The sequence below is a fragment of the Eschrichtius robustus genome, chromosome 16 (assembly GCF_028021215.1).
Source record: "Eschrichtius robustus isolate mEscRob2 chromosome 16, mEscRob2.pri, whole genome shotgun sequence".
In the NCBI taxonomy this organism is placed as follows: domain Eukaryota; kingdom Metazoa; phylum Chordata; class Mammalia; order Artiodactyla; family Eschrichtiidae; genus Eschrichtius; species Eschrichtius robustus.
In genome coordinates, this window is record NC_090839.1 from 26,351,333 (window position 1) to 26,375,844 (window position 24,512).

At 49.6% G+C, this 24,512-nt stretch overlaps 1 protein-coding gene across 1 annotated transcript; it reads right to left on the minus strand.

Annotated features, from left to right (window-relative positions):
* Positions 1-736: 736 nt before the first annotated feature.
* Positions 737-22,978, minus strand: BPIFB4 (BPI fold containing family B member 4). Its single transcript, XM_068524268.1, has 16 exons — positions 22,873-22,978; positions 21,843-21,905; positions 20,960-21,479; positions 19,896-20,000; positions 18,995-19,138; positions 16,504-16,567; positions 16,005-16,065; positions 14,917-15,008; positions 13,151-13,354; positions 11,760-11,813; positions 9,048-9,218; positions 8,406-8,473; positions 6,452-6,494; positions 6,061-6,124; positions 4,047-4,123; positions 737-760 (listed from the first exon to the last, which is right to left on the minus strand). Exons 1-16 carry the CDS (start codon positions 22,976-22,978, stop codon positions 737-739), a joined length of 1,860 nt encoding a protein of 619 aa, XP_068380369.1.
* Positions 22,979-24,512: the final 1,534 nt, after the last annotated feature.

The window sequence follows — 24,512 nt, forward strand, 5'->3', positions numbered from 1 at the left end:
GGGCAGCTGAAAGCTGAGAAAGGAGAGGAGCCCCTTGTCATCGTGGTGCATGGCAGTTAGGCTAGAGGGCGGTCTCTCTGGCAGTGTGCAGTCAGTCTGATGACTTTGAACTTGCTGCTTCTGAGTCCTGGCCCTCCCCGTGTGCTGTGGAGTTGGGGGGTGCGGGGACTGAGGCATGAGGGATAAGCCAAGTGAAGGCTGAAGAAAGCAGTGAGACCTGAATTCAGGTCTCCTCCTGCCCATCCGCGGCATCCCCAGAGGCGTCTGGCATTTTTCAGTCATGAACTGAACCACCCTTCATGCGGCTGTAGCTACATCTGCCAGGTGCCCCCCGCGAAGACTTGAAGGAAAGAAACACCCAGACCCCGAGGGAGGGTCCTTTGTGGAGACTCACCCCAACTGCAGGGAAAGTGGAATCTTTTATTGAAAGCGTAAAGTTCTCGGCTTGGGGTCTGGGGGTGGCCTGGAGACCGAGAGGCCTCAGTCCTCCAGGCGACCTCCATCCCCCCCGCGGGGGTGGGGAGCAGGGCTGACCGTGGATGAGATTGTTTGTCAACAGGGGCAATGGCTGGGCCCTTTCTCAGGGTGGGGGCAGGTGAGAAGAGGGTTGGAGGGCTGGGGAGGGGACTGTCGAAGGGCTGAAGGGACTTGGAGCCGGGGACCGTGTCAGGACGAGCCTTTCCAGGACTGGTTCTGGCTTCTTTCAGGGCTGCGGCAGCATCTCTGCCTCTGTCACTCAGGTGCTCAGCACCAGAAGGTCCTTGGAGGGCAGAACAGAGAACCCAGTTAGTGGGTGGGGTGGCTTCTGGCTGCAGCCTCCACAGACAGTCACCTGCCTATGGATCGAGCTAGTCGCATTTCTCGGCAGCAGTAACTCTGAACGGAGGAGACAGCTGGGGTCAAAGGGGCCTGAGAATCACCCTGGCCATGTCATCAGCTTGCTGTGTACAGGGGATCCTGGGCAAGACCTTTCCCTCCCTGCTCCTCATTTCCTTCTTTTCCAAAATAAGAGAAGCAGGCCTGAGCCCCTTCCACACTCTTCCAAAATCCAGTTTTTGTAATTAAAAAACAATGATAAATAATAAAAGTAATAGACCTAATCCATAGAATAAATGAATACCCATGCGTCCATACTGATATAAATCATTGAGTAAATAAATAAATGGGGGAGAAGGGACGGCTTTTCTTTACAGCAGAACTCCATTAATAAGTGTAAAAGGAATTACAGAAATAGAAAATCAGAAAATCACAATCGGGCAAACGGCACGGTAATAACTTAGGCAAGAACCATTAATGAATGTCCAAATCAGTGGTAAAAGTATAGTGAGAAACAGGATGTTTGTGTAGTGTCAAAGAAGTTTAAGTCCCATGAGATATTTATTAGTTGCAAAGGGAAAACATAGTAACTTAGTGGAGAAACCTAGCAGGAACCACCTTAACCACAAGATCAAAGTGAACATCTCCAGGAATAAGATGCTGACACCATGTGCCCCGACAGCATTGCACAGCAGCATTTGGTGGAGTTCTTGCCCAAAATACATAACCTCAATCTAATCGTGAGAAAATATCGGTCAAATCCAAATCGAGAGACATCCCACAAAACGGGCCCGACTCATCAGAAATGTGAAGGTCATAAAACACAAGGAAAATTGAGGAACTGTCACAGATTGGAGGACACTAAGGAGGCTCACGTGACTGGAGGCAAAGTGGGACCCTGGACCCTGAACCAGACAAAGGACATTAGTGGGAAACCTGGTGGGTGAGGCCTGTAGATTAGTTAATAGCTTTGTATCAATGTTAATTTCCTGATTTTGATCATGGTACTCAGGTTATAGCAGATGCTAACATTAGAGGAAGCTGGGTGAAGAGTGTTCTGGAACTCTCTGTACTATTTTTGCAATTTTTCTGTAAGTCTAAAATTATTTCAAAATAAAAAGTTAAAATAAATGGCTAGACCCGTATAATAGTTATAATAATTAGAAGAATAGCTACCATTTACAGAGGGCCTTCAAGATCCTCTGAGTCTTTCTTTTGTTTTTCTGAGTGTTTCTTTGAACCAGTGGTCCTTCACCTTTCAGACTCAACACCCACTTTACATTTTATTATAGGTCTCCATATTATTTCCTTTATTATTCTGAAACAAAATTCATAGATTATACAGTCTACTTACACATTTTTTTTTTAAAACTAGTATAAATTCACTCACCGGAATATAAAGAAGAAATAAGAGGTAAGTAATTTATAATAAAATAATATGTATTTTGATGTGAAATATTGAAACATGATTATTCAGGAGAGAAAGACTCATCCCCACTAACTTCAAAAATCCCCTCAGGTTGGGAGGTGGGTTGCAATACAGCCCTGGTTGAGAACCACTGGTTTGAGCTGCCTCTATTATTTCAGTGCAAATCCTACCTCTCACTAGCTGAGTGACCTTGGGCAAATGGCCTACCCTCTCTGATACTCAGGACCTTCACCTATGATGTTAGAGCAAACATCAACCGGAGCCCTGGTAAGGCCCAAATGCATACAAAACAGGGCAGAAGGCACTGCACATGCTCAGTAAATGGTAGAAATGATGATGGTGCTGCTGCTGATGATGATAAATTTGTGCCAATCCTGTTCATATTTCCTAACCTATTTTTCAAAGTGAATGATAACGGTTAACACTAAAATGCTGTATCTCATTTAAACTGTCACCATAAATTCCATGAGGTGGGTAGTGTTGTTCCCCATTTTCAGATGAGGAAACTGAGGCTCAGAGAGATGCTGAGGTCGTGCAGGAGCTCAAGAGAAGGGACCAGGACCGGCACCCCTGAGGACTGTCCCACAGCCTGCATCTGACCACTGCCCACACTGCCCATCCAAGGTCTCTGCCTTGACTGCTCCCCTAAGGTGGTGGGGGGCTGCCCCTGGGCCGAGGCCCAAGCCTGGCATGAGTGTGAGGAGCTGGGCTCTCTGCACACGGCTGGTGGCTGTGCAAATAGGTGCCACCTTTGGGGAAGGAAATTGTCAATCTGGGGCAAAGGCCCATTCACTCCGCTTCCGGGAGCATGTTCTAAGGAAGTAAATCCCGAGGCCAGAAACAGTTCTGTCCACCAGGATTTACACTGGAGCCTTCTTTATTACGATGATGACACTGATAACGATGGACACTTCTAGAATGCTTACTATGTGCCAGGGGCTGTATAAGGCACCTATATGCAGAATCTCCTTTTATCCTAAATGCAGTCCTATAGGTAGGTACTATGATTAGCCCCTTTCTATAGAGGAGAAAACTGAGGCCCAGGGTTACTCAGCTGGAGACTGACAGAGTCAGGATTTGAACCCAGGCCATTGGGCACCAGCACCCTTATTCTTTAACTCCAACGCTCTACTGACTGACCCCCTGATCAAGTAATGTTTAAAAATAAAACTCCAGAAAGATTGGAATGAAAAACAGCAAAATGTTCTAAGTGGTAATTTCTGGGTTGCAAATACATCAAGGAGGATAAACACGTGTTTGATTAATCTTTTCTGTATTTTCCAAATTTCAGATACTGAGCGCTTGTGTTTTTTGTAGTGGTAGTAGACCCCCTTCGTGGCACCAGCCATGATTATAATTAGCGACTATTTCAGGAATATTTACGCAAAGGCCCATCTCCCCACTGGTTGGGGAAGCTTTGCAAGGGCCAGGATTGTGCATGTTTTTGTTCACTGCTGTATCCCCAGCCCCTTGGGAGTTGTCTGGCACACAGTAGGTGCTCAATAAAAGTTTTTCTGATGAACCATGTCACACTTCCACTTTGGGCAAGCCCCTTACTGCTCTGAGCCTCAGTATTCCCATCTGTGAGATGGGGGCAATGACATCTGTCTTGAGGACTAAATGAGAGCATGGATGTGAGAAGCTTCATTTAAGGCTCTTTGGCAGCTATGTTTCTTGTTTGCTTAGCCCCATCCTTTGAAGGAAGAGACCCCTGTTACCCCGCCCTTCCCTTCCCTTCTCTTTCTCCTCCCAATTCCTAGGTGTGGAGGGGAAAGCAGAACAGAGCTCCATCTCCCCTTACCTCCAGGATGTCGATGTCTGCATTGCTGAAGTCAATGTTGAGGATTTTGGGGAGAGGGATGCCAGAGCCCAGCACGGCTGCAGAGAAAAAAGAATGATCAGGCATAGTCAGCATGGCGGCAGCCTTTCAGAAGCCACCAGTGTTTTCAGGAAGACTAACCATGTCTTTCATGCCTCTAGGCCTTTGTCCTTGCAGGTCCTCGTGCCAGGAGCACACTGCCTCACCCTTGCCTGCCTGCTGAATTCTGAGCCTTCCCCGAGACTCTGTTTGGATGTCACCTCTGTGACCCTTCCTCCACCCCAGACCAAGCAACTCTGGGGCCCTGCCACTCTTCCCGAACAACTCCATTCCAGAAATCACAAAATATTAATCCCCTGTCTCCACATCTGTCACCTCCACCAGATTGTGAGTTTCTTCAGGCAGAGACTGTCCCCAGCATCACCCAGCCCTGGGCCGGGCACAGAGGAGGAGACAGATATTTGCTGAATGAAGGTGTGGAAGGAGGCACATGGGACCCCAGCAAGTGACCGCCATGGGATGTACTGTTTGGTTTAGATCATCAGAGCCTAAGCTGACCCACTGATTAACATTCCAAGAAGGAAGGAAGAAAGGAAATGAGGAAGGGAGCAGGAAAGGGCAGGTGGGGGAAATAGGATGGAGTGAGGTTGAACAGACTTCCCGACTCCAGCAGGATTTTTCAGAGAGCTAAGAACACTGTGAAATCTATCCCAGAGGAACCGATTCAGTATTTCCCAAACTTGCTTGACCACGGAACCCTTTTCGCAGAGTATCTTGTGGGACTAGTTTTCTATGGAACCCTCTTTGGGAATCATGGATCTAACCCACTCTCTCACTTTTGAGAATGGTAAATTGCACTATAGCGAGATTGAGGGACTTGCTGCCAGGTTCACAGTGCCTCTGCCAGGACGAGTGTCTCCATCTCTTGGCTTCCAGGTCAGCCCAGCCCGGCCAGCTCCTGACAGCATCCTCTCCTGCCAGGGAACGAGCATGGGCCTGGTGACCAGCACTTCCCTGTGCTTCAGATTCAGCCTCCTCTGGTGACAGTTCCCAGAATAAGGGTCTGTTTGACATCCGGAGCTCTCCAAGCGAACCTGGCTGGTACAGCTGATGCTGCCCCTCTTCATCCTCTCTTCCAGGAAGCGGAAGTGGGGAGAGAGAGGCTGGGGCCCAGAAGCATGAGGGTTGGGGACTGAGGTTACTGATGGGGAGGCTGTCCCAGCCTCCAGTGGCCCCAGAGTTCAACAAGGAGCCGCAGAGAGGAGGCACCACGCTCAGTCTGTTCTATTTATAAATTTGGGTAAGAAAACTCTAACTGACAATGTGACTGCCTAGGGGGCAGATTCTGGGTTAGGAGGTTAGGGATCCTGGCAAGAGCAACTCTAACTTTGTACTGATTGAACTTTTTACAATAATAATGTGTGCACATGGCCCTTATGAAAGGAAAAATAAATACACAATTAAAAATAAGTCAGGAACACAACCATGTGAATATACTTAACCTAAAAATGGCTAAGAAGGTAAATTTTATGTTATGTGTATTTTACAACTAAAAAGAAACACTTAAAAAAATAAATCTGGAAACATCTTGAACTGTATGCTAAAAAACAGAGGAAGAAGAGTTTAGAAGGAAATATACCCAGATGTTGGGATTAATTGTCTCTGGGAGGTGAGATTTTCTTTCCTAGACTCTTCTGGACTCTCTAAAATGTACACACACATAATTTTCATATACAATCAGAAATTTACATAGATAATCAGAAAAATCAGCCAAATACGGGCGGCAGGAAGAATATAGCAAAAGCGGCAAATAAAGAAGTTGATGGACTCTTGGGGCAACATTTGCATTCAGTGGCTGAAATAAATAAGCTTAGAGTGAAGTTCTCAGAAATACTATTGAGGTGGAACAGCTGTGCATCAAATATGCCCAACAAACCAGTAGCCACCCAGTCCCCAAGTCACAGGCCCCCAGGGAGGCCCGGGCACCTGCTCTCACCATTCATCGCGGGCATGAACGCCAGGTCAAAAATCTTCCCAACCAGCACCTCCAAGAGGCCAACCTGCAGAGGAAGAACAAAAAGGCAGTGGTTGGCTCAGATCCGAAGGGATACTTGAGGCCTCCCTGTGGCCGGAAGGAAAGCCGCAGAGCTGCCCCGGGAGAACCTGGGAGGGGGCAGTCAGAGCCCCTGTGATTCCAGAATCCCCAAGGTGGTAGCCCCGAAGCGCACCTGGTCAGCCTGCTCCCTGTACAGTTGGGAAGCGGAGGCCCAGAATGGGGCAAGTGCTGGTCCAAGGCTTATGGTGAGGCAGGGGCCGAGGGAAGCCCGGCCAGCCTCACAGGGATGCTATTCCTAGATCTCACTCTGGGGCCTGAGCTTGGTACTTACATCAAAATTGCCCACATTTGAGGTTCTGAGATTGAGCCTGGTCCTGCAGATAAAGAAAACATCTCATTAGAAGCAGCGATTGCCTGAGAATCATAAGGGGCTCACATTTCAATAAACTGCCAGAAGCCCCTCCACCAACATCCTCACAGAGACCTCTTTCAGTCTGGGGGAGGTAATAAGAACAAGGCTGGTCTCCACGTGGGGAGCACCAACTATGTACCAGACACGATGCCATATGCATAAGGCTCACATCACAGCTGTGTGTCCTTGGCAAAGTACCTAACTTCCCTGTGCCTCAGCTTCCGCCTCTGCAGAGTGGGTGGCTGCAACGGCTAAATGAGATAATTCAAGTAAAGCCCTTAGAATCACGCCTGGGACCCAGTGAGCGCCGTGCACGTGAGCATCGCTACTACCTCGTGTGATCCTTCAGGAACCCCGTGGAGGAGGAACTGGAGACTCCCAGGGAACTGGCCAGGGCCACAGAGCTGGGGAGAGGGCGCCCCAGTCTCGCGCCCTGAGCTGCACTCATGGCTGCTGTGCTGTCCTGAGCAGGGAGGCCCAAGGCCTGGGTTTGAGGTCTTTCTCTGTACCGTGAGGGCCTCAGTCTCACTGCACCTGAATCTCACCTGCAAATCGACAGTCCCACCCAAGAGGCCAGACCAGACCCGTCCACAGGGCAGAGAGACATTGGAGCCACTGGCGTCCAGAGCGAGAGAAACAAATGAGGCTTCTCAGGGGAGAAGACGCTGCTTTGGAATGTTGGATTCCTTCCCGACTTCCACTCCCATCCTTCCTTCTCCCTCGACCACTCCATCCACGACGCCCAAGCTCTTTCCTGCCCCTGGAAGTTTGCCTGCACTGCTCTCGCTGCCGGAAACCCCAGCTCTTCACCTGGCTGCCCCCTTCTCCCCATCCAAGCCTCAGTCTCAGATCTCCTTAGAGACTCCTGAATGGCTCTGATTAGCATCACCTTATGAGTAGCTCTCACTGTTGGGCTTGATAAATATTTGTTGTAAGACGAAAACCTTACAATGAATTAGGCACATGCTGAAAATGTTACATACTCTCTCATTTATCTTGAAGTGGGACTAATAATAGCCCTTGCTGCCATAGGCTGATGTCAAGAATTAAATGAATGGGAACTCCCTGGCAGCCCAGTGGTTAGGAGTCTGCGCTTCCACTGCTGGGGGCCTGCGTTCAATCCCTGGTTGGGGAACTAAGATCCCACAAGCCACATGGTACGGCCAAAAAAAAGAATTAAATGAATACATTGAAGGCTTAGCTCAATGCCTGGAACTTAGAAAGAGCATCTAATAAATAATAGTTCTTATTATGAGCCCTATGAGGTAGAGACAAAGATGCCTATTTTCAGATGAGAAAACTGAGTTTCAGAGAGGCAAGGTCACTTGCCTTACATCACACAGCTAGTCGGTGGTCATGTGAGGATTTGAACCCACACCACTGGCTCCACAGCCTGTGCTTGTAACCATTTGACACAGCTCCAGGTCAGACAGACCCGGGTTGGTTCACAGCCCCTCTCTGTTCTCATGCTGCAGCCTTGAGTAAGTAAATCCACCTCTCTGAGCCCTAGTTTTCTCCTCTTTAAAATGGGAGAATAACAGCCCTGACTCTGCAGGGCTAAACCAGATAAGACATCGAAGTAGCCAGCGCAGAGCTTAGCACATCGTCACCACCAGCAGCATTATTGTCCATGCTGTTGGCAGCAGTAGGTCCTTCTGTGAAGCTCACGGCTCCACCCACCCTACCCGGCTCATGCCAGTGATCTTGGCAATCACGGACCATTTTCCCCTGTGTGGCCCCTTGGATTTACCCTGGCAGCCGTGCCCGGAGACCTCTAAGCCCTCCCTGGTCCCTCAGTGAATTGGCACCAGACACAAGAGCACCAAAGAGGCCTTTCTGAGGAGCAGGAGCCCGCGGCAGCAAACCCCCTTACTTGTCCAGCTTGGCGTCAACCATGAGCTTATCATTCTCCACGGAAAACATGGCCAAGAGTTCTGTGTCCTGGAGGAAAGGGAAGGTGAGTGGAACATCACTGCTGTTATATGCTGGTCATTGCTTGCTGGGGGCTCACTGGGAGACCCCCCGTAATGCAAACCATATGATGGATTTTCCCCACCTCCGGAGGGAAGAAGTTGGGAATCATAAATTGCCTGCATTAACTGTTGTTCACAAGTAAGTCACAGCAAGGCCTGGGGAACATTCCTCAGAAAGACAACTGTCACAGGAAGCTGACGATTGGCATGGGAGGTGTTTACCAACTTTCTCTGAGCTGTCTCAGAGGAGGTGGGGGTGGCCTGCAGCCTAGGAGGCCTGCTTCAGATCAGCCATTGCAGATGGGATTGGACATCATCACTGTCAATCATAACTGCCCCACCCCCCCAAGGAGAGGGCATAAAAGGTCCAAACTCATCCACCTTTCCAAGCAGAAGTCTTGTAAGAAGATCCCTCTTTGCTTCCCTGCCCTCCAGATCACCTGGCCCCCAAACTGGACTCGTAGTCACTGTGGTGGGGACCATGGGTATTTGTAGGTGTCTGAAGACTCCCTGAGACCACGTGACCACTCAGCCCCACTCACCACATCGATGAGGCAGATGGTGGTCTCAACATCACTGGGCTGGGAGACCATGACCATGGAGGTGGCGAACACCTTCACCAGCGCCTGGTCCTTCTGCAGCATCACTGAAGGTGGGTTTGGCACCTGGATCCTGATGGTGAGGGAGCAGGACTCGGGGTACTGCTGGAACACCTGTAGGCGGACACTGGGTGAGGTTAGCAGGGCCCTCGGTGATGGGTGGGCTCAGGGGGTCGTCAGTCAACCTCTAAACACACAGCACAGGGTCCCACACTGGATACCTTCAGACCCAACAATATTGCTCGACTCCTACAAACCACATGCAAAGCCTCCAACCACTGTGCGGTTTGGACAGGGGCTGCCTTCTCAGAGCCTCTCACACAGAGTTATCATGAGAATTCAATGTGATCATGCCAGCAAAGCTTTGAACTCAATGCCTGACCCTCAGAAATGTTCAAAACCTGGTCCTTAGGGAGATGGGGCAGGGGGGATGGGCACTGAGGCCAGTGCTGGGCATTCATGATTTCATTGATCCTTCACAACTCCATAGGGTAATTTTTTCTCCATGTTACAGATGAGAAAACTGAGACTCAGAGGGAAACATCAAGCGAATTATCCAAGGCCAACAGGAGAGTTGAGATTCCAGGCCAAGTCTGTGTGACTCAGAAACCCAGGACCTCTCTCCCCTCTCACTGACTCTCTCGCCCCACCTGGAATGAGAAAGTCCACAATTCGGGGTGCCTCACCGTGAAATTCCCAGAGCAAGGCACAGCCTGCCCCACCCGCCTGGACTTGCTGGGTTCTCCGGAGACCCACGGCGGGAGGGATCTGAGCCCGTTGGCTGCAAACTGATTTCTCCAAAGCTAATTGGCTAAAGGGACAATTCATCAAATGACCAGCTTCCCATATTTGCTAAATAACTGATTTACCAAAAAATTTATTTTAAGGAACACTTTTCTTGAATATTTTAAATGAGCATAAGTATATGGGAAAAACCACAAAGTTACTTTAAAAAGAAACTAATTTAAACATAAACTTTTATATTTTCAGTGCAGCAGTGTGGGTCCTAAGAAGACATTCATTTTCTTGAATACATTCAAGGTGAAACTCTTCTGGACAAGCTCTTGGTCTAATGGCAAATCCAGCAAATTCAGCCAATTGACCACTCAGTGGACTCACCTTTTGGCAAATCGGCTTTCAACAAATCAGTGATTTGGTGCATTGGCTTTTCACAAAAGGATTTTCAGGATACTTCCTCACAGGGGCCTGGTGTCTCAACCACCTCCGCCCCAACATGCAGAATCTCCAAGAACTAGCAGCACCGCCTTCACAGGGGCCCTGAAAGGTTACCTTGAACTCTCTCCCCGCAGCAGTAGGGGACCCAGGATGCCTTCATAGCTCTGGTCAAGCATCTCCAGGTGACTCCAGGAGACATTCCTCTGTGTCTAGCCTGAGCCCCGCTGCTGCAGACCCAGCTCCACATGAAGCCCTGCGTCCCTGCTTTGGCCACATTGTGTGACCGCTCTGAGCCTATTTCCCCATCTGTAAACTAGCCCCATGGATGGGGGGATGATTAAAACCAAATGAAACAGTGGATTCTTAAAAACTTTCATGAACCGTAAAGTGCAGTGCACATAAGAAGTGGTCCAATAAATAAAAGATCCAGCTGACTGAGGGGTCCACTTGCCTCCTGGAGAGGCCACTATTTATGGCGTTAGTAATGGTGCCCTGCCATTCGGCTTTCAACCACATGAGGGTGATAGTGACCATTTGTGGAATTTGATCTCCTTTCCTGTCTCCTTTGAATTCCACCCAGAACCAGATGGGACAGGTAGAAAGGAGATGAAAAATGTCTAAAATGGCTGTAAAGTACCGCAATCCTTTGCATCTGTATAACACTACATAAGAAGTTCTCTGGTGCCAGGTGCAGGGTAGCAGGCCTGGGACCAGAGCTGGAACGAGTGCTGGGATCAGAAAGGCCTTTGTTCCAACTGTGTATGGTGGCTGATCCAACAAGAGTACATTTACTCTTTTTTTAAAAAAAGAAATTGTTATTATTAACAAGAACAATCACAGATAACATTTATCAAACGCCTACTCTGGGCCTAGGTTCAAATCCCAGGTCTGCAGCCACCCTGTGAGATGGGCTTTGTTGCTCCTGTTTTCCAGATGAGAAAACTGAGGCTCAGAGAGAAGTCACTTGCCTAAGGGAGTATGGTATGGTTGGGATGTGCTGAGTTGGAATTCAAATTCATGTCTATCTGCTCCAAAGATCTGGCCCTTTCCCTCTAGGCCTCCATGCACCTACATGTGCCCCATGTCAGCATCTGTACGTGCATTATCTCCTTCATCTCCTTTATCCTCCTGGATGAAACTGTGCAAAAGGTATTAGCATCCTTTTTTGACAGATAAGGAAACTTAGGCTCAGAGATGTTAAGACCCTTGCCCAAAGACACACAGCGAGGAAGTGACCAGGCTGGAATTAGACCTGGGCAGGCCAGTCCACTGCTAGATCTCAGGTTCTTTCCATCTCAGCCCTCTGTGCCGCGCCCCCTCACAGGGGTCCAGCCTCCAAGCTTTTGTCACTGCACTCCCGGGGGGCGGGGGTGTGGAGCACCTCACCCTGGTACTGAGTGTCTTCTCTTCGCACCCAGCTCCTGGGACAGCTAGAGGGAGCGTGAGGCTGAGACAAGGGTAGGCACCAGCCTTACGTACCTCGGGAATCAGGGCTCCCAGTGTAGACGTGGTGAGTGGAGGGAGCTCTTCAAACTGCAGGGAAAGAAGAAGGGTTATGTGAGTCCCTGAAGCTAAAGGGACAGACAGGAGTTGCTAACACACTGTGTTAAACTCCTGCACCCTCTCAGACAACCAGTGGGGGCGTCTCCTCCCCCTTAAAGACCTCTTGGGAGGCTCTGCCTGTCCAACAGTGGCCACCATAAAGACCATGGTAGCCGTTTTGTGGTTAAGTGGATGGGGGCAGCCACTGAAGCTTACCACAGAGAGGACTTTTCAGGGCAGGAGGCAAGACCTGAATCTTCTCCTCTAAAAATGTGATTCTTTATTAAAACAAGGTGAGCATCAGCGTGTCCATGTGCAAAACCCAGGGTCCATTAAGTGCATGATTCTGCCATATCCCTGAACTACCTGTACTATTATTTACTTAATATCTTCTTTAGATGACTTTACTTTTAAAAATATCAAATACTAAAAAATGGAAAGCCAGTACCACTTGACAGAAGGAGATGGCAGGTGTAAAACTAAATGCAATAAAAACAAAACAATGACATTACATTCTGCATGGATACCATTGTCTTCGGGGGCCTTTGGGTGTGAGTTCTGTTCTCTCTCAATTAAAAGAGGACACCTTAAAGTTTAAGAGAGGGTTACATTATACTGGCATCAAATGGAGACTTTCCTCTTGATAGAATCGAGGTTGACGTAATGTATATGATTTTTTTTTTTTTGAGAACATCTTGTTCTTATGAGATACACACTGAAGTTTATGGAGTGACATGTCATGATGTCACCAAACACTCAAGTTGTTCAACAGCAGATGGATGGATGGATGGAAATGAAGCAAATGTGGCAAAATATTAACTGGTGAATCTAGGTGAAGGATATTATGGCATTAATTGTACTATTTTGCAGCTTTTATGAAGGCTTGAATTTTTTTGAAAGAAAAGATTTGGAGAGAAAATGACTCTGGAACATACCTAAAGGTGGTATTTTATTCTTATGTATCTTTTAGTTACATAGTATCAATGTTTACCAAGTAAAAGGATTCTAAATATTTATATTGAGATACAGATATATGGATTTAAATCTCGCTTTTTTTAAAAGGATGGGAATAAAATAGAATTGGATAGGGAGCAACTTTTTGATGTTGTTTAGTGTCATGTCTGTGAATCACCTAAAACCCTCCCAGGCACCACGCTTTAGTAAACACTGACATAATCGATACACATTCTGAACTGGAGATAAGTCAAGGGGTGGACTGTCTACGGTTTTTGCTTTAAAGCCATTTCCCCAAGGCCCTGGGGACTAGAGAGGATCAACAGCGGGCTGTTTGCTGCCCAGCCCACCTCACCCCGGGGGCTGCGACTCACCATGCCGTCGGTGATGTCAATATCCAGTGCCCCTTGCTTCTGCAGGAGAGTCAGCACTGAGCCCAGAAAGTTGGCAGAAATGGCCAGTTGGGAGTTGGTGTTGTCGCCCATGGGGGGCAATTCTGGCATCTTCTGCCTGGGAGACATGGCTGGCCGCCCCAGTGGATAGTCAATGAGCTCTCCTCCAACCTCCCCAACCAGAGTCTGGGGAAGCAGAGAGGAAAGGGGTCACGGAAGGGAGAGGTGCAGGGAGAAGAGTGGAGGAAGGGGGCTGAAGGCTGGGGGGAGGCCCTGCATCTGCGTCCAGGAAGCCTTCCTTGGTTAAACCCACTGGGTCTTGAGTGACTCTTTCATTTATGGCCCTCACAAATTCAATTTGTGATGGAATAGCAACTCTTGCAGTTCCCGCTTTATGACCACTTATAATTAAGCCGTGGTACAGCGCCATATATTTGAAATAGAAGTATGCCATAGATTCTGCCCCACCCCACCCTCCCAGCCCTGCTCTAACAAGGTAGCAATTTAACGCACCTGCACAATATACACTGGAGTATCTACTCTAAAGACCAGACTGCTTTCCATAGCCTGCAAGGCGTTGTGCGGTTTGCCCCATCTGGAGCCACTCTGCCCCTCACCCACCCTTCCGCAGGGCAGTCACAAGGGTCTCGTCCATCCCTGCCTCCACCTCAGCGCCTCCACCATGGTGCTTTCCGCCTGCCGTTCCCTCCCCCACACTCTTCTTTTGTTACATCCCACTCATCTGGCTGGTCTCAGCTCAAGTGGCACGTCCTCCAGGAAGCCCTCTGTGACCTCCCTGGGTGAATCATACCCCCTGCTTTAGGCTCTGATAGCCTGGGACCCTCCTTCACAGAGCTCACGGTCTCTAATTGTTTGAGGGATTCTCGGGTGGCCTATCCGGCTCCATCAAGTCGGAGATCTTGTCGTGCTCATCACTGCACCTCTAGCCCCAGCCCAGAGCCTGGCACACAGCAGGTAACTGATAAACGTCTCTTGAATAACTATGTGTTTATGGATACACTCGGTGTGCACAGGTGTGCTGTGTCTGTGAGAGCACAGTGTGCGCTCTAGCTCTGCGTCTGATGGACGAAGCGGGGAGGCACTCAGTTTTGTGCAGCCCAGGGGAAGTACGTCTGTGCGTGCGCCTGGGCAGTTATGGGCCAGATTCAGTAGTGTGCTTGAGCCAGCTCACACCAGCTCATGAGAGTCAATTCCAGGCACCTCTTCCCAACACCATGTTTAGGCCAGGGAGGGAGTACTTATACCATGGAAATCAGCAAACGCTACAAATCAGGGACTTTAAAAAAAAATCATGCAGAGTGGTTAATGCTTACCAGCACACAATTAGCCAGATTCACTCCTCCAGCAAACCCAAGCCCATAGCAGCAGCTCTCATAGCTAGAAGCCAGATTGCCTGGTTCAGAGCCCAGGTTCACATTTATTAGCTGTGTGACCTTTGGCAAGTGGCTTAACCTCTCTGTGCCTCAGTTTTCTCAAGAAGAGTGCCTACCTCATATGGTTAATCTACGTAAAGCACTAGGAATGTGCCTGGCACACAGTAAGCACTCGGTAAGTGTTGGCTATGATTGTGTTTCCCAGCACGGCTCCTAGAAGGTCTTCATCTAAGCAGAAAAGGGTTCTGTTCAAATGCTGCTTCCCAGGCATTCAGCAGCAGCCCTGGGGTCTCTCACTCTCACCTCTGCCTATGGGGAGAGGGCCACCTCCCCTGCCCGAGCCCAGGCACTCACATTGAGGTCCAGCTCCAGGAATTCCCCAGTCACAAGTGGGAGGCTGGAGAAGGTGTACTGGACGCTTCCCAATATTCCCAGAGGAATCAGAGCTGCAGGCAAAGATGGGGGTCACAGGAAGGTCCCCCTCACCCACCCAGACACCCTCTTTGTGCCCTGAGTGGAGAGGGACAGCAAGGTTCCAGCTCCAGACACCATGGAAAGAGCAAGCATTCTGGGTAAAAATCCCAGCTCTGCCTCTTCCTTGCTGTGTGATCTCCGTCAAGACACTGCACCTCTCTGAATCTCCATTTCCTCCTCCGTAAAATAGGCTTAATAGAATTCCTTGGACTATATTGGCGAGCCAATGAGATTCTGCATATTGATAAGCTTTGTAAGCTGTGAAGTGCTGTACACCAGGGAAGAAGTTTTAGGGCTCCACAACGTGGTGCTTAATTGAATCTGGCATTTCCCTGACTGCTTGTGATGGACAGCCCGACCTTCTGGGCTCTTCTGGCCCTGTACGGCTGTAGAGACTGTGCACTGCATAACTGATGCTACCATTATGTTGTGGTCTATCTGGAAGGAGGTCCCTGGAATCATGGAGTGGACGACCTGGACAACCACGTGGGGCAGGCTTGCCTTCACGAATGTTCACTCAGAAATCCTGGATCAAGGGCTAGTGCTGGAGCCCGAGTCTGAGGACCTGGACAGTCTCCACAGCGTCTGTCACTCTCTAATCTATTGCTATTCACTCCAGTCTCTCTGGGAGTTGAAACCAACTCCCCCATTTTAGAGATGAGGAAATCGGGAAGAGTCTCTCCAAGTCCACACGATGCCCGGGCAGAGCCAGGGCTTGAACCCAGCCAGTCCAGAGCCGTAGCGCCCTTGGGTCCAAGCGGGAACCTCCTCCCTCTGGGACTTGGGGGGATGTTTGGGGACAAGAGGAAAGGCCAGGCAGCCCCTTTCCCCTGGCGTCAGCTGCATAGCACTCCACCCCACTGGGCCTTCCTCCCACACATTGCTGTGTCCCCAGGGCCTTCCGAGGGCTGGCCCAGATCAGGCGCTAGTAGATGTTGGTTGAATGAAGCAAAGCAGGAAGGACTTACAGTCCACGAGACCCAGCTGGTCGTTGACAAGACCCAGCACCACGTCCACGATGGGGCAGAGCTGTAGGGTAGAGACGGCACGGAGCTCTGGTGACGGCGCAGGGGGTGGAGGAGGGGGTGCACGAACAGTAACAACGACAATAGCTACTGTGTACTGACTGCCTCTCTGTGCACTATGCGGGGGCACTGTCTTCCCTGCAGCCCTATGGGGAAGGCTTTCTCATGATCTCCATTTTACAGATGGGAAAACTGAGACTCAGGTGATTCAAACCCAGAACTGTGTGAGTCTCTAGCTTCACCTCCTTATCCCTTCACTAATCTGTCCCTCCACATTCCTCAGGGCCCTTCCCAGACCCCCAAGGACACATCCCAGCCCCCTGGCTCCCTCCATCCCTCTGGGTCACCTGCAGGCCTCCAGGGATGGAGGCTGGACGACTGTGGCCCCTCGGTCTGAGGAAAGTCTGTGCCCCCCGCTCCCCGTCCCAGGATGGGTTCTTACCAAGTCCGGGAGGACATTGGCCAGGACTTGGTTTACTAAGTTGTCCACAAGGTTGGGAAGAAGCCTGAGGAGAGAGAAGTGGGGCGAGGAGAGGCTCACCAAGCTGTCCACACTCGGGGCCCCTGTCCAGGTGCTGTCTGAGCAGCAGAGCACTTGAGTGCTGGAAAATTGTTCTGAAGGCTAGAAGGTCAGTGTATACTCACCCTAGACCTGGCTGGACAGGCTACTCAAGCAAATGGTTTGGCTTTTCATCATTCATTCACTCATTTATTCATTCATTCATTCATTCATTCAAGAAACAAACAAATGCTCCTTGAGCTCTACTATGGGCCTAGCCTAGGCTCGCACATTCCTGTTTTTTAACTGCAAATGGCATTCCCTCCTGCTCATCTGCCCCTCTAACGGGCTGTTTGCTGCAGCTTTGCACAATCTTCCCAAAGGGAAGATGAGTGTATTATTTTATCCAAGCACCTAGCACAGTATTTGGTGCATAGTAGGTGCTCAATAAATGTTTGTGGAGGGGAGGGAAGGAGAAATACTGGTCCACCAGAGAAAATGAGTCCTTGGTGCTGAAAAGATTGGGAAATGTGGTCCATTCTACAGACAAGGAAACTAAGGCCCAGAGAAGTGAGCCAGAGCAAGTTCTAAGTGCATCACCCAGCTCTAAACTAACTCTCCTAACCAGTTAGTGAAGGGGGGAAAGAGATTACTGATACATAGACAAAACACACAGATGGATGGACAGACAGACTTGTAACGCATTTGTTTGTTTCTAATGTATTTGTTTCCCGAGGCCCTGTGGTGATGAGAAAATGAGGGAAACATGGCTATCCTAACACAAAAGTATCACTGACAGCCTGACCCCTTAGATCAGTCCCCCTCTGCCCTGCTGTGCCCCTTCCCCACCCCCAGGTTGCAGCTGACTGTTCAATGCTATGCAAAGCAAAGAATTTCTTCAGATAAAGTCCTAATTCCATCATTTCCCCCAAGGTTACTATGTGTTATGGTCTCCTTTTTAAGCGAATTCACCTTGAGGGGTCTTGTCTTGGTTCTACTTCTCCTTGGATGATAAGGGCTGTGAGAATGCACATGCATGTTTATGCGTGTGTGTGTGCCCGCCCATGTGTGTTGGGGGATAATTTGAAGTTAATCTATGTATATTCAGGGCACAGACTGCTTTCTCCTGGGAAGTTATCCAACAGACACATTGGCCCATGTGTGAAAAGATGTATGTAAAAGACTATTCATTATAACCTCATTTGTCAGAGCAGATTAGACAAATTGCAGTGTTCAGCACCACGGGATAGGGCAAATCAATGATGGTTCATCAAGACAGTGGAATATTACGCAGCTGTAAACAGGTAAACAAAAGGAAACCATGTTCCGTACAGAAAATGCTCCCAATAGATAAATGGTGAGAGAAAAGTGCAAAACAGTGTTTACAGTATGTGCTCGTTTGTATTAAAATGAGGGCGGGGAATGAGAATTTACATTCATGTTTGCTTCATTTGTTCAAAGAAATTAGATGGAGAATCAAGAAACAACCATGGTGAGGTCAATGGGAAGGGGGCAGATGGGAGACAGGAAGGGAGGGGGCTATACTTTTTTATCATTTTATATTTTGAACCATGTATTACCAGGTATATTTCCTCGTGAAAATGTGAATTAAAAATCTGTGAGGTTTTTGTGTTTCCCTCCCCCTCCTCTTCTCACCAGAACACCTGGGGCTGATTTTCTCTGCCTCCACCCACCCTGGAGCAGAAACAAAGACTCAGAGAAGCCCACATGAATCGGAAATGTGGGGCTCAAGTTACACAATGATTTTCTCTGATCCCACAGTCTAGATAAGATGAGGGCTGGGGGGATTGGGCCAAGAAATTGATAAGACAGGAGGCGAAGGAGTAGGGGGCCTCAAAGAGAGAAGCAGAACAAGCGTCTCCCAGGATGAGGGCTGGGGAGTGAAGAGAAAGGGACTCAGCTCTGAGCTGCCCTGATGTGCCCTCATCTAAGACCATCACCTGGGGGCAGCGTACCGGTCAATATACAGACACTTGAAACCACTCTGCACAGAAGGTGCCGACTTGGCCACTTTGTGGGGAGTGTGTAATAGAAAATACTCACCACCTGACCAAGGTCACATTGAACAGAATCAATTGGGAAATTTCCCTGTGAGTTGGAGCACCAATGGATGCAAAACCTCTGTTAGACAAATATTCATAAACTCTTAAAATGTGCCAGATTCTTCACTAAGTTTTTTACATTCATTATGTTAATTCCAAAGGGGAAAAGAATCACCCCCATTTCACAGATAAAGAAAGTGGAGCTCAGAGAGGGGCAATGGAGTTGCCCAAAAGTCACACAGCAAGCGATAATGAAGCTGAAGAGGTTTGAACCCCAGGCTGCTTCCAGAGCCTCTGCTCTTAAATATGGTTTGCCAAAGACAGACCACTCCAGCATCTGCCAAGGCACTCCACAGCCCGCTGGTACTCACCCTCGCAGCAGCTTGACTTTGATACCCCCCAGGAGGGTGTCACATTGCTCCATGACCAGCCGTGGGTAACCCGTGCGGTCCACGGTCAGCTGGACCTTGGCCGTGATGTTCACCTCCACTGCGATGTCCAAGAAGCCAATAAGACTGGAGGAGACCATGGGGCCAGGAAGACAATGAGTCAACTCCCAACCACCACCTCACACCTCGGCTTTTGCTCTGGCTGGCCCCACCATCTACTATGCTGCTGGCTCACGTCTAGGGGTCCCAAACCAGAAGGCTTCCCTGGTCCCTCAAGTCATCTGTGAACAATTCTATCTCCACTTAGCCTATGAGAGCTCAAAGGCTAGGAACAGAGGTCCATAAATGAGCTCTATGTATAAATTCTGGTTTCCAAGGTGACCACCCAATCATCCAGCTTTGTAGGCATGACCTCATCCCATGGGGATAAATCGATGCAAAAGTCCACTGTCTGAGGTTCTCTAACGAACACCACCTACGTGGCAGGCACTGTTCAGCGAGGCCTTTGCTTGCTGTCCCTCGCTGTGGCTGCAGCCACCTGGAAAAGGATGTGTCTTATCATGCCCATTGCAGGTGAAGACACTACAGCTCAGTGAAATTAGGGGGACTGGCCTGAGGTCACAGATTAAAAGAGAGAGTCAGGATTCAAACCCAGGCAGTCCCCAGACTCCAGCCTTGCAGATCTTAACCACCACACAGACTGCCTTTACTGCTCGCCGCTCAGGAGATGACCTGAGCCCAAAGGTATAAGCCATGCGTGTGCTGGTGACACCTCAGGTCTTTTAGTCCCCACATTATGGACAAAGATGGGAGATGACCTGCCCAAGATCTCCCAGCTAGGTTGTAGCGGGGCAGGGACCCCTCCGGGACCAAGGGCACACACCTTTTCCCGTTGATGGCCACGCGGGTGTACAAGCTCAGGTAGACGCCCACACCCGGCAGGAGCCGCACAGACACCTGAGGGAGAGTCAGCTCCACGATGCGCAGCCTGAACAGGACCAAGAGCGGTGAGAGGGCGGCCAGCCCCACTGCCTGCCACGCTGCTCACCCGGGACCGCCCTCCCTACGCCCTCCTCCTCTGCGCCCCATTCATTCCTCCAGACTCCAGAAAGACCTGTGGTTTGTGGATAGAACTTGGAAAACACAGAGAAGTTAAAGGCAAAAACACACCGCGACCCATACTCCCACTGCCTGGAGACCCACCGTTTATATTTCCATGTATTTCCTTTGAATTTTTTTTTCATGTAAAGATGCTATTCCTTCTGCCTGTCCCTGCCCCTCTTTGCCTGGTTCCCTCCTACACATTCTTTAGATTTCAGCTCCAGGTCCTCTTCCTCCAGGAAGCCTCCCCTGATCTCTCCACTATACACATCCTCACTTCTCCATGAATTTCTTAGCACTGTTGTAATTGTATGATTGTTTCCAGGCTTCTTTATTGATGCCATATACCCCACCAAGCTGCAAGCTCTGTGAGGACAAGAGATGTGTCTTGTCTTGGCTCACCATGAGGTTGTGTCCCTAGTGCCAATATAGTGCCCCACACATAGTAGGCACTCTAAATATTGGTTGAATTAAATAGTGAATGTGAGGAGGAGGCTGGGTATAGTTGAAATTATAATATGTATGTATGATCCTTGGGTTTTTTACACCTAGACTATATTACTATGACGATTCTACAGATGAGGGAACTGAGACTCAGAGAGAGGAAAAGAATGACCCAGAGTCACACACTAATATAAAAGGTTGAACTGGGACTCAAACTCAGGGCTGTCTAATGACAAGACTCCAAATCATACAACTTGGGACTTGAGATGTCCAGTCCTGAGGCCAAGCCCTAAAGTGTACAGGACACTGAAGACTTTTTCCAACTCCAGGCCCCTGGGGGTGATCATTCCTGTTTGGAGGTTCATCAGGGAGCTTGATAGGGAAAGCCTGGCCCCTCCTTACCCTGTGATGCCCTGCACGGTGCTGAGGATGCCACCCTCGCCGAGTGCGCCCAGGACGCCCCCTCCTCTGAGAAGTCCTCCATCACCAAGGAGACCACCTCCACCGAGCAGGCCGCCTTGGCCCGCTAGGATGCCGTCGGCTGCCAGTATGCCGCCAGTCCCCAGCAAACCACCTGGGCCCAGCGCCCCAGTGGCCACACCAGGTGGGATCTCTCCAGGCTGCAGCTCTTGCCGGTGAAGTCTGCCCATGGTCGCCGCCACTTCCGCTGACCTGTACCGCCTGTGGCCCCTCTGGCTGCCATATGCATTCTCAGCGTTGCGGTAGTTGCCCTTCCGGAGGTCCCTGATGCTTCCATCAGACTCAAGGGTCTCACCGTATCGGTATTTGTCCCCCAGCTGAGCGGTGTTGTCATTGGCCTCAATGTGACCGTACTTGTAATTACTACCAAGCTGGTTGCCGTTGGTATACTCTGGCGGTGGTTCTTGTACGTGAAACTCATTGTAGGGAACACCACCGACACCTCGGGGGAATTCAGCGCCTCTGTAGTCATCGTAATGGTGTCGGCCACCGCCCAAAAGACCACCCAAGAGACCACCACTGTCACCCAGCAACCCCCCACCACCGCGGCCTCCACCACCCAGCAGCCCCCCACCACTGCTACTCCCTCCACCCAAAAGCCCCCCACCATTACCACCCAGGAGGCCTCCATCACTGCTGCTACTGCCACCCAGTAAGCTTCCACCAACTCCACCCAACAGGTCACCACCCCTGCCACCACCCCCGCCATCAAGCAAGCCCCCCAGAAGACCACCTCCCCGGCCACCTCCACCTCCACCAAGCAAAGCCCCCAGGAGAGGCCCACCACCATCACCACCAGCTTTACCCACGGGCACCTCTCTCAGGGCTGAGCGGAGAGCATCACTTTGCTGCAAGGTGCCCGAGATGGCTGCAGAGAAGCAAAGGTCTGTTAGGGGCTCCTCCCCCTCCGGCCCCCAGGCACTGCCTCCCAGCATTGCTCGGCTCTCTGGGCCCCACTTTTCCCACTGGTAAAACGTTGAGGTCGAATGGAAAGACTCCTTCACACCAACCCAGCCCTGACACCCCCGGGAACTCATTAGCTGCTGGCTTTGACCTCTCACACTTTAACTGGATTTCGACAGCATTCAGCCAAACCTGGATAGATTTTCTTTATGATCCTCCCTTCCAGTGCTCCACACTTTACAGCTTAAAAAAACCTACTTCCTTGTGCATTATTCAATCTGATTCCTGGGAAATAGTCAAGACCAGAATTATTGTCCCCATTAGATGGATAAAGAAATTGAGGCTTGTGACTCTTAGGAAATGACCTCATTTTTTTATTCTTATGATAGCCTTGGATAGGAATTAGGGCAGGGAATGTGTCCTCATTTGCCAGATGACAAAAGTGAGGCCCCAAGAATTGAAGGCAGAATCAGTATCAGCTCCCACTTTTGAGGGCTTTCTATGAATCAGGAACTGTGCAGAGTTTTCAAAAGTTCATCTCATTTAATTCTTGAATCAATTCTCTGAGAAGGGGACCATAATTACACCTTCTTCGCAGATGAGAAAACTGAGGCTCAGAGAACTCAAGTCATGGGCTTAAGGTCACACAGTCAGTATCTGAACCCCAAGAAGGCTGACTCTAGGACCCAAGCTCTTAATCACTGCTTTCTACTGCCTCAAGCATAAAGTCCCCAACATGGTGTCTGGCACATAGCAGGTGCTCAGGAGATGGGAGCCAAAAGAAAAAGAGGAAACTAAGGCCCAGAGAAAAGCCACCCATCCATCTGATGTAGAATCTGCCAGTGAGGAAGAGAGTCCTTGGGAACTTCAGACTTGGCTGGACTTCCCTACCTGCTCCCGCCACTCCCCACCCACCGCAGGGCTGGACTCACCGTTGCTCAGCACATCTTTGGTAACCCTGAGGACAGCGTTTGTCTCTTGGCGGATGCCACACACAGCCACCACGGACAGAGAAGCCACACACCACGCTGTCCACATGTTGGCCCTGCTTCTCTGCTAAGGAGACAGTGGGTCGGTCATATGGCCATGGCTGGGTGTCACCGCACTGGCCAGCAGGTGGAGTTAGCATGACCACCTCCCAACCCACCAAGAGTCACATCAAGACCCTGAGGCCCAGAGACAGGGTAAACGACCCCAGGTCATAGAATGGGGCAGGTCCAGAGTTCCTGATACCGCCTTCTGAGTTTTTCAAATTGCAATGAATCTGGAGGCCCAAAGCAGACCCATTAACCAAACTGTCCCATAACATAGATGTTTTATTATCTCCTGAGATGAAAATTTACAAATGGAGCCTCAGGAAGAGAGAAGAGTAATCGGGATTCCCACCAAAATAGCAAATTAGTAGAAGACAGACTCTGGGGAAATCTCTCCAGAGATTTCTGGAGAAATCTACTCATATATTCATCCAACCACCTACCTACCCATCCATCCTTCCATTCATTCATCCATCCATCCAACCATTCATCCACTCATCAACCATCCATTCTCCCCCTCTTATTCATCCATCCATCCATCCAACCATCCATCTATCCATCCTCCTTCCCATCTATCCATCATTTATCCATGTTCCAACCAGCCAGCAAGCCAGTCATATGTCCATCCATCTATCTTTCCTTTCTTCCATACATCCATCATCCATATATCCTTCCATCAGCCCATGCAGCTGTCAAACATTCATCTAGCCACACTTCCATGCATCCAGCCAGCCAGCAAATACCCTTTCCCACCTCTTTGGAGGAGACAGTTCTACACCATGTACTTAAGATGAAGGGCTCTGGATCAGAGCTATCTGGGTTCTAATCCTTAGGCAAGAGACTTGACCTTTTTGAACTACAGCTTCCTAGTCACCAGCACATCATATCTGGTACATAGCAGACACTCAGTAAACAGTAGTTATTGTTTGGGGACTATTATTTCAGACCCCTAAGAAGTGGGTGTGAAGTATTATGAGATTGGAGGGGTGAAGCATGCATTTGGGGATGAGCAGGTCAACCTCCAGGAAACTTTATTTTGCTGCCTCCATGACTAGTCCACTTCTCTCACTCCACCAGCCCAGTCTAACCATTCTCCAGCCTCAGAGAATCAGAACAGGACATGGCCTCCCATCTGGGCCAGACTGTGAAATTTTTGGCTTCAGCGCCACTTATGCACGCTCTTCCCTCTTCCCTGCCCCCACGTCCCTTGAAGTTCACAAAGCCCCCAAGTTCTTTCCCCGCTCCTAATTGCTCCCAGGAGAGTATCAGAGGCACTCACTTATACTAGAGTATTAAGGACTAATATGTTCAAGAGTTTTTTTTCCCCCTGGCTTCCTCACCTCATCCTAACCCCACTGCCCAGACAGTTCTGTGTTCAAAGAGGGATCACCACCTTCAGTTTAAAAAGATGGGCATCAAAGGAGGGATTTCTGGCATCAGCAAGCAGCTGCAGCGTCTCAGGGAGGTAGCAAAGGTCCCAGGTACCCAGCATCCCTGGGAAAGATGAGCGCAGCTCCGTTCACCCATGTAATTAAAGG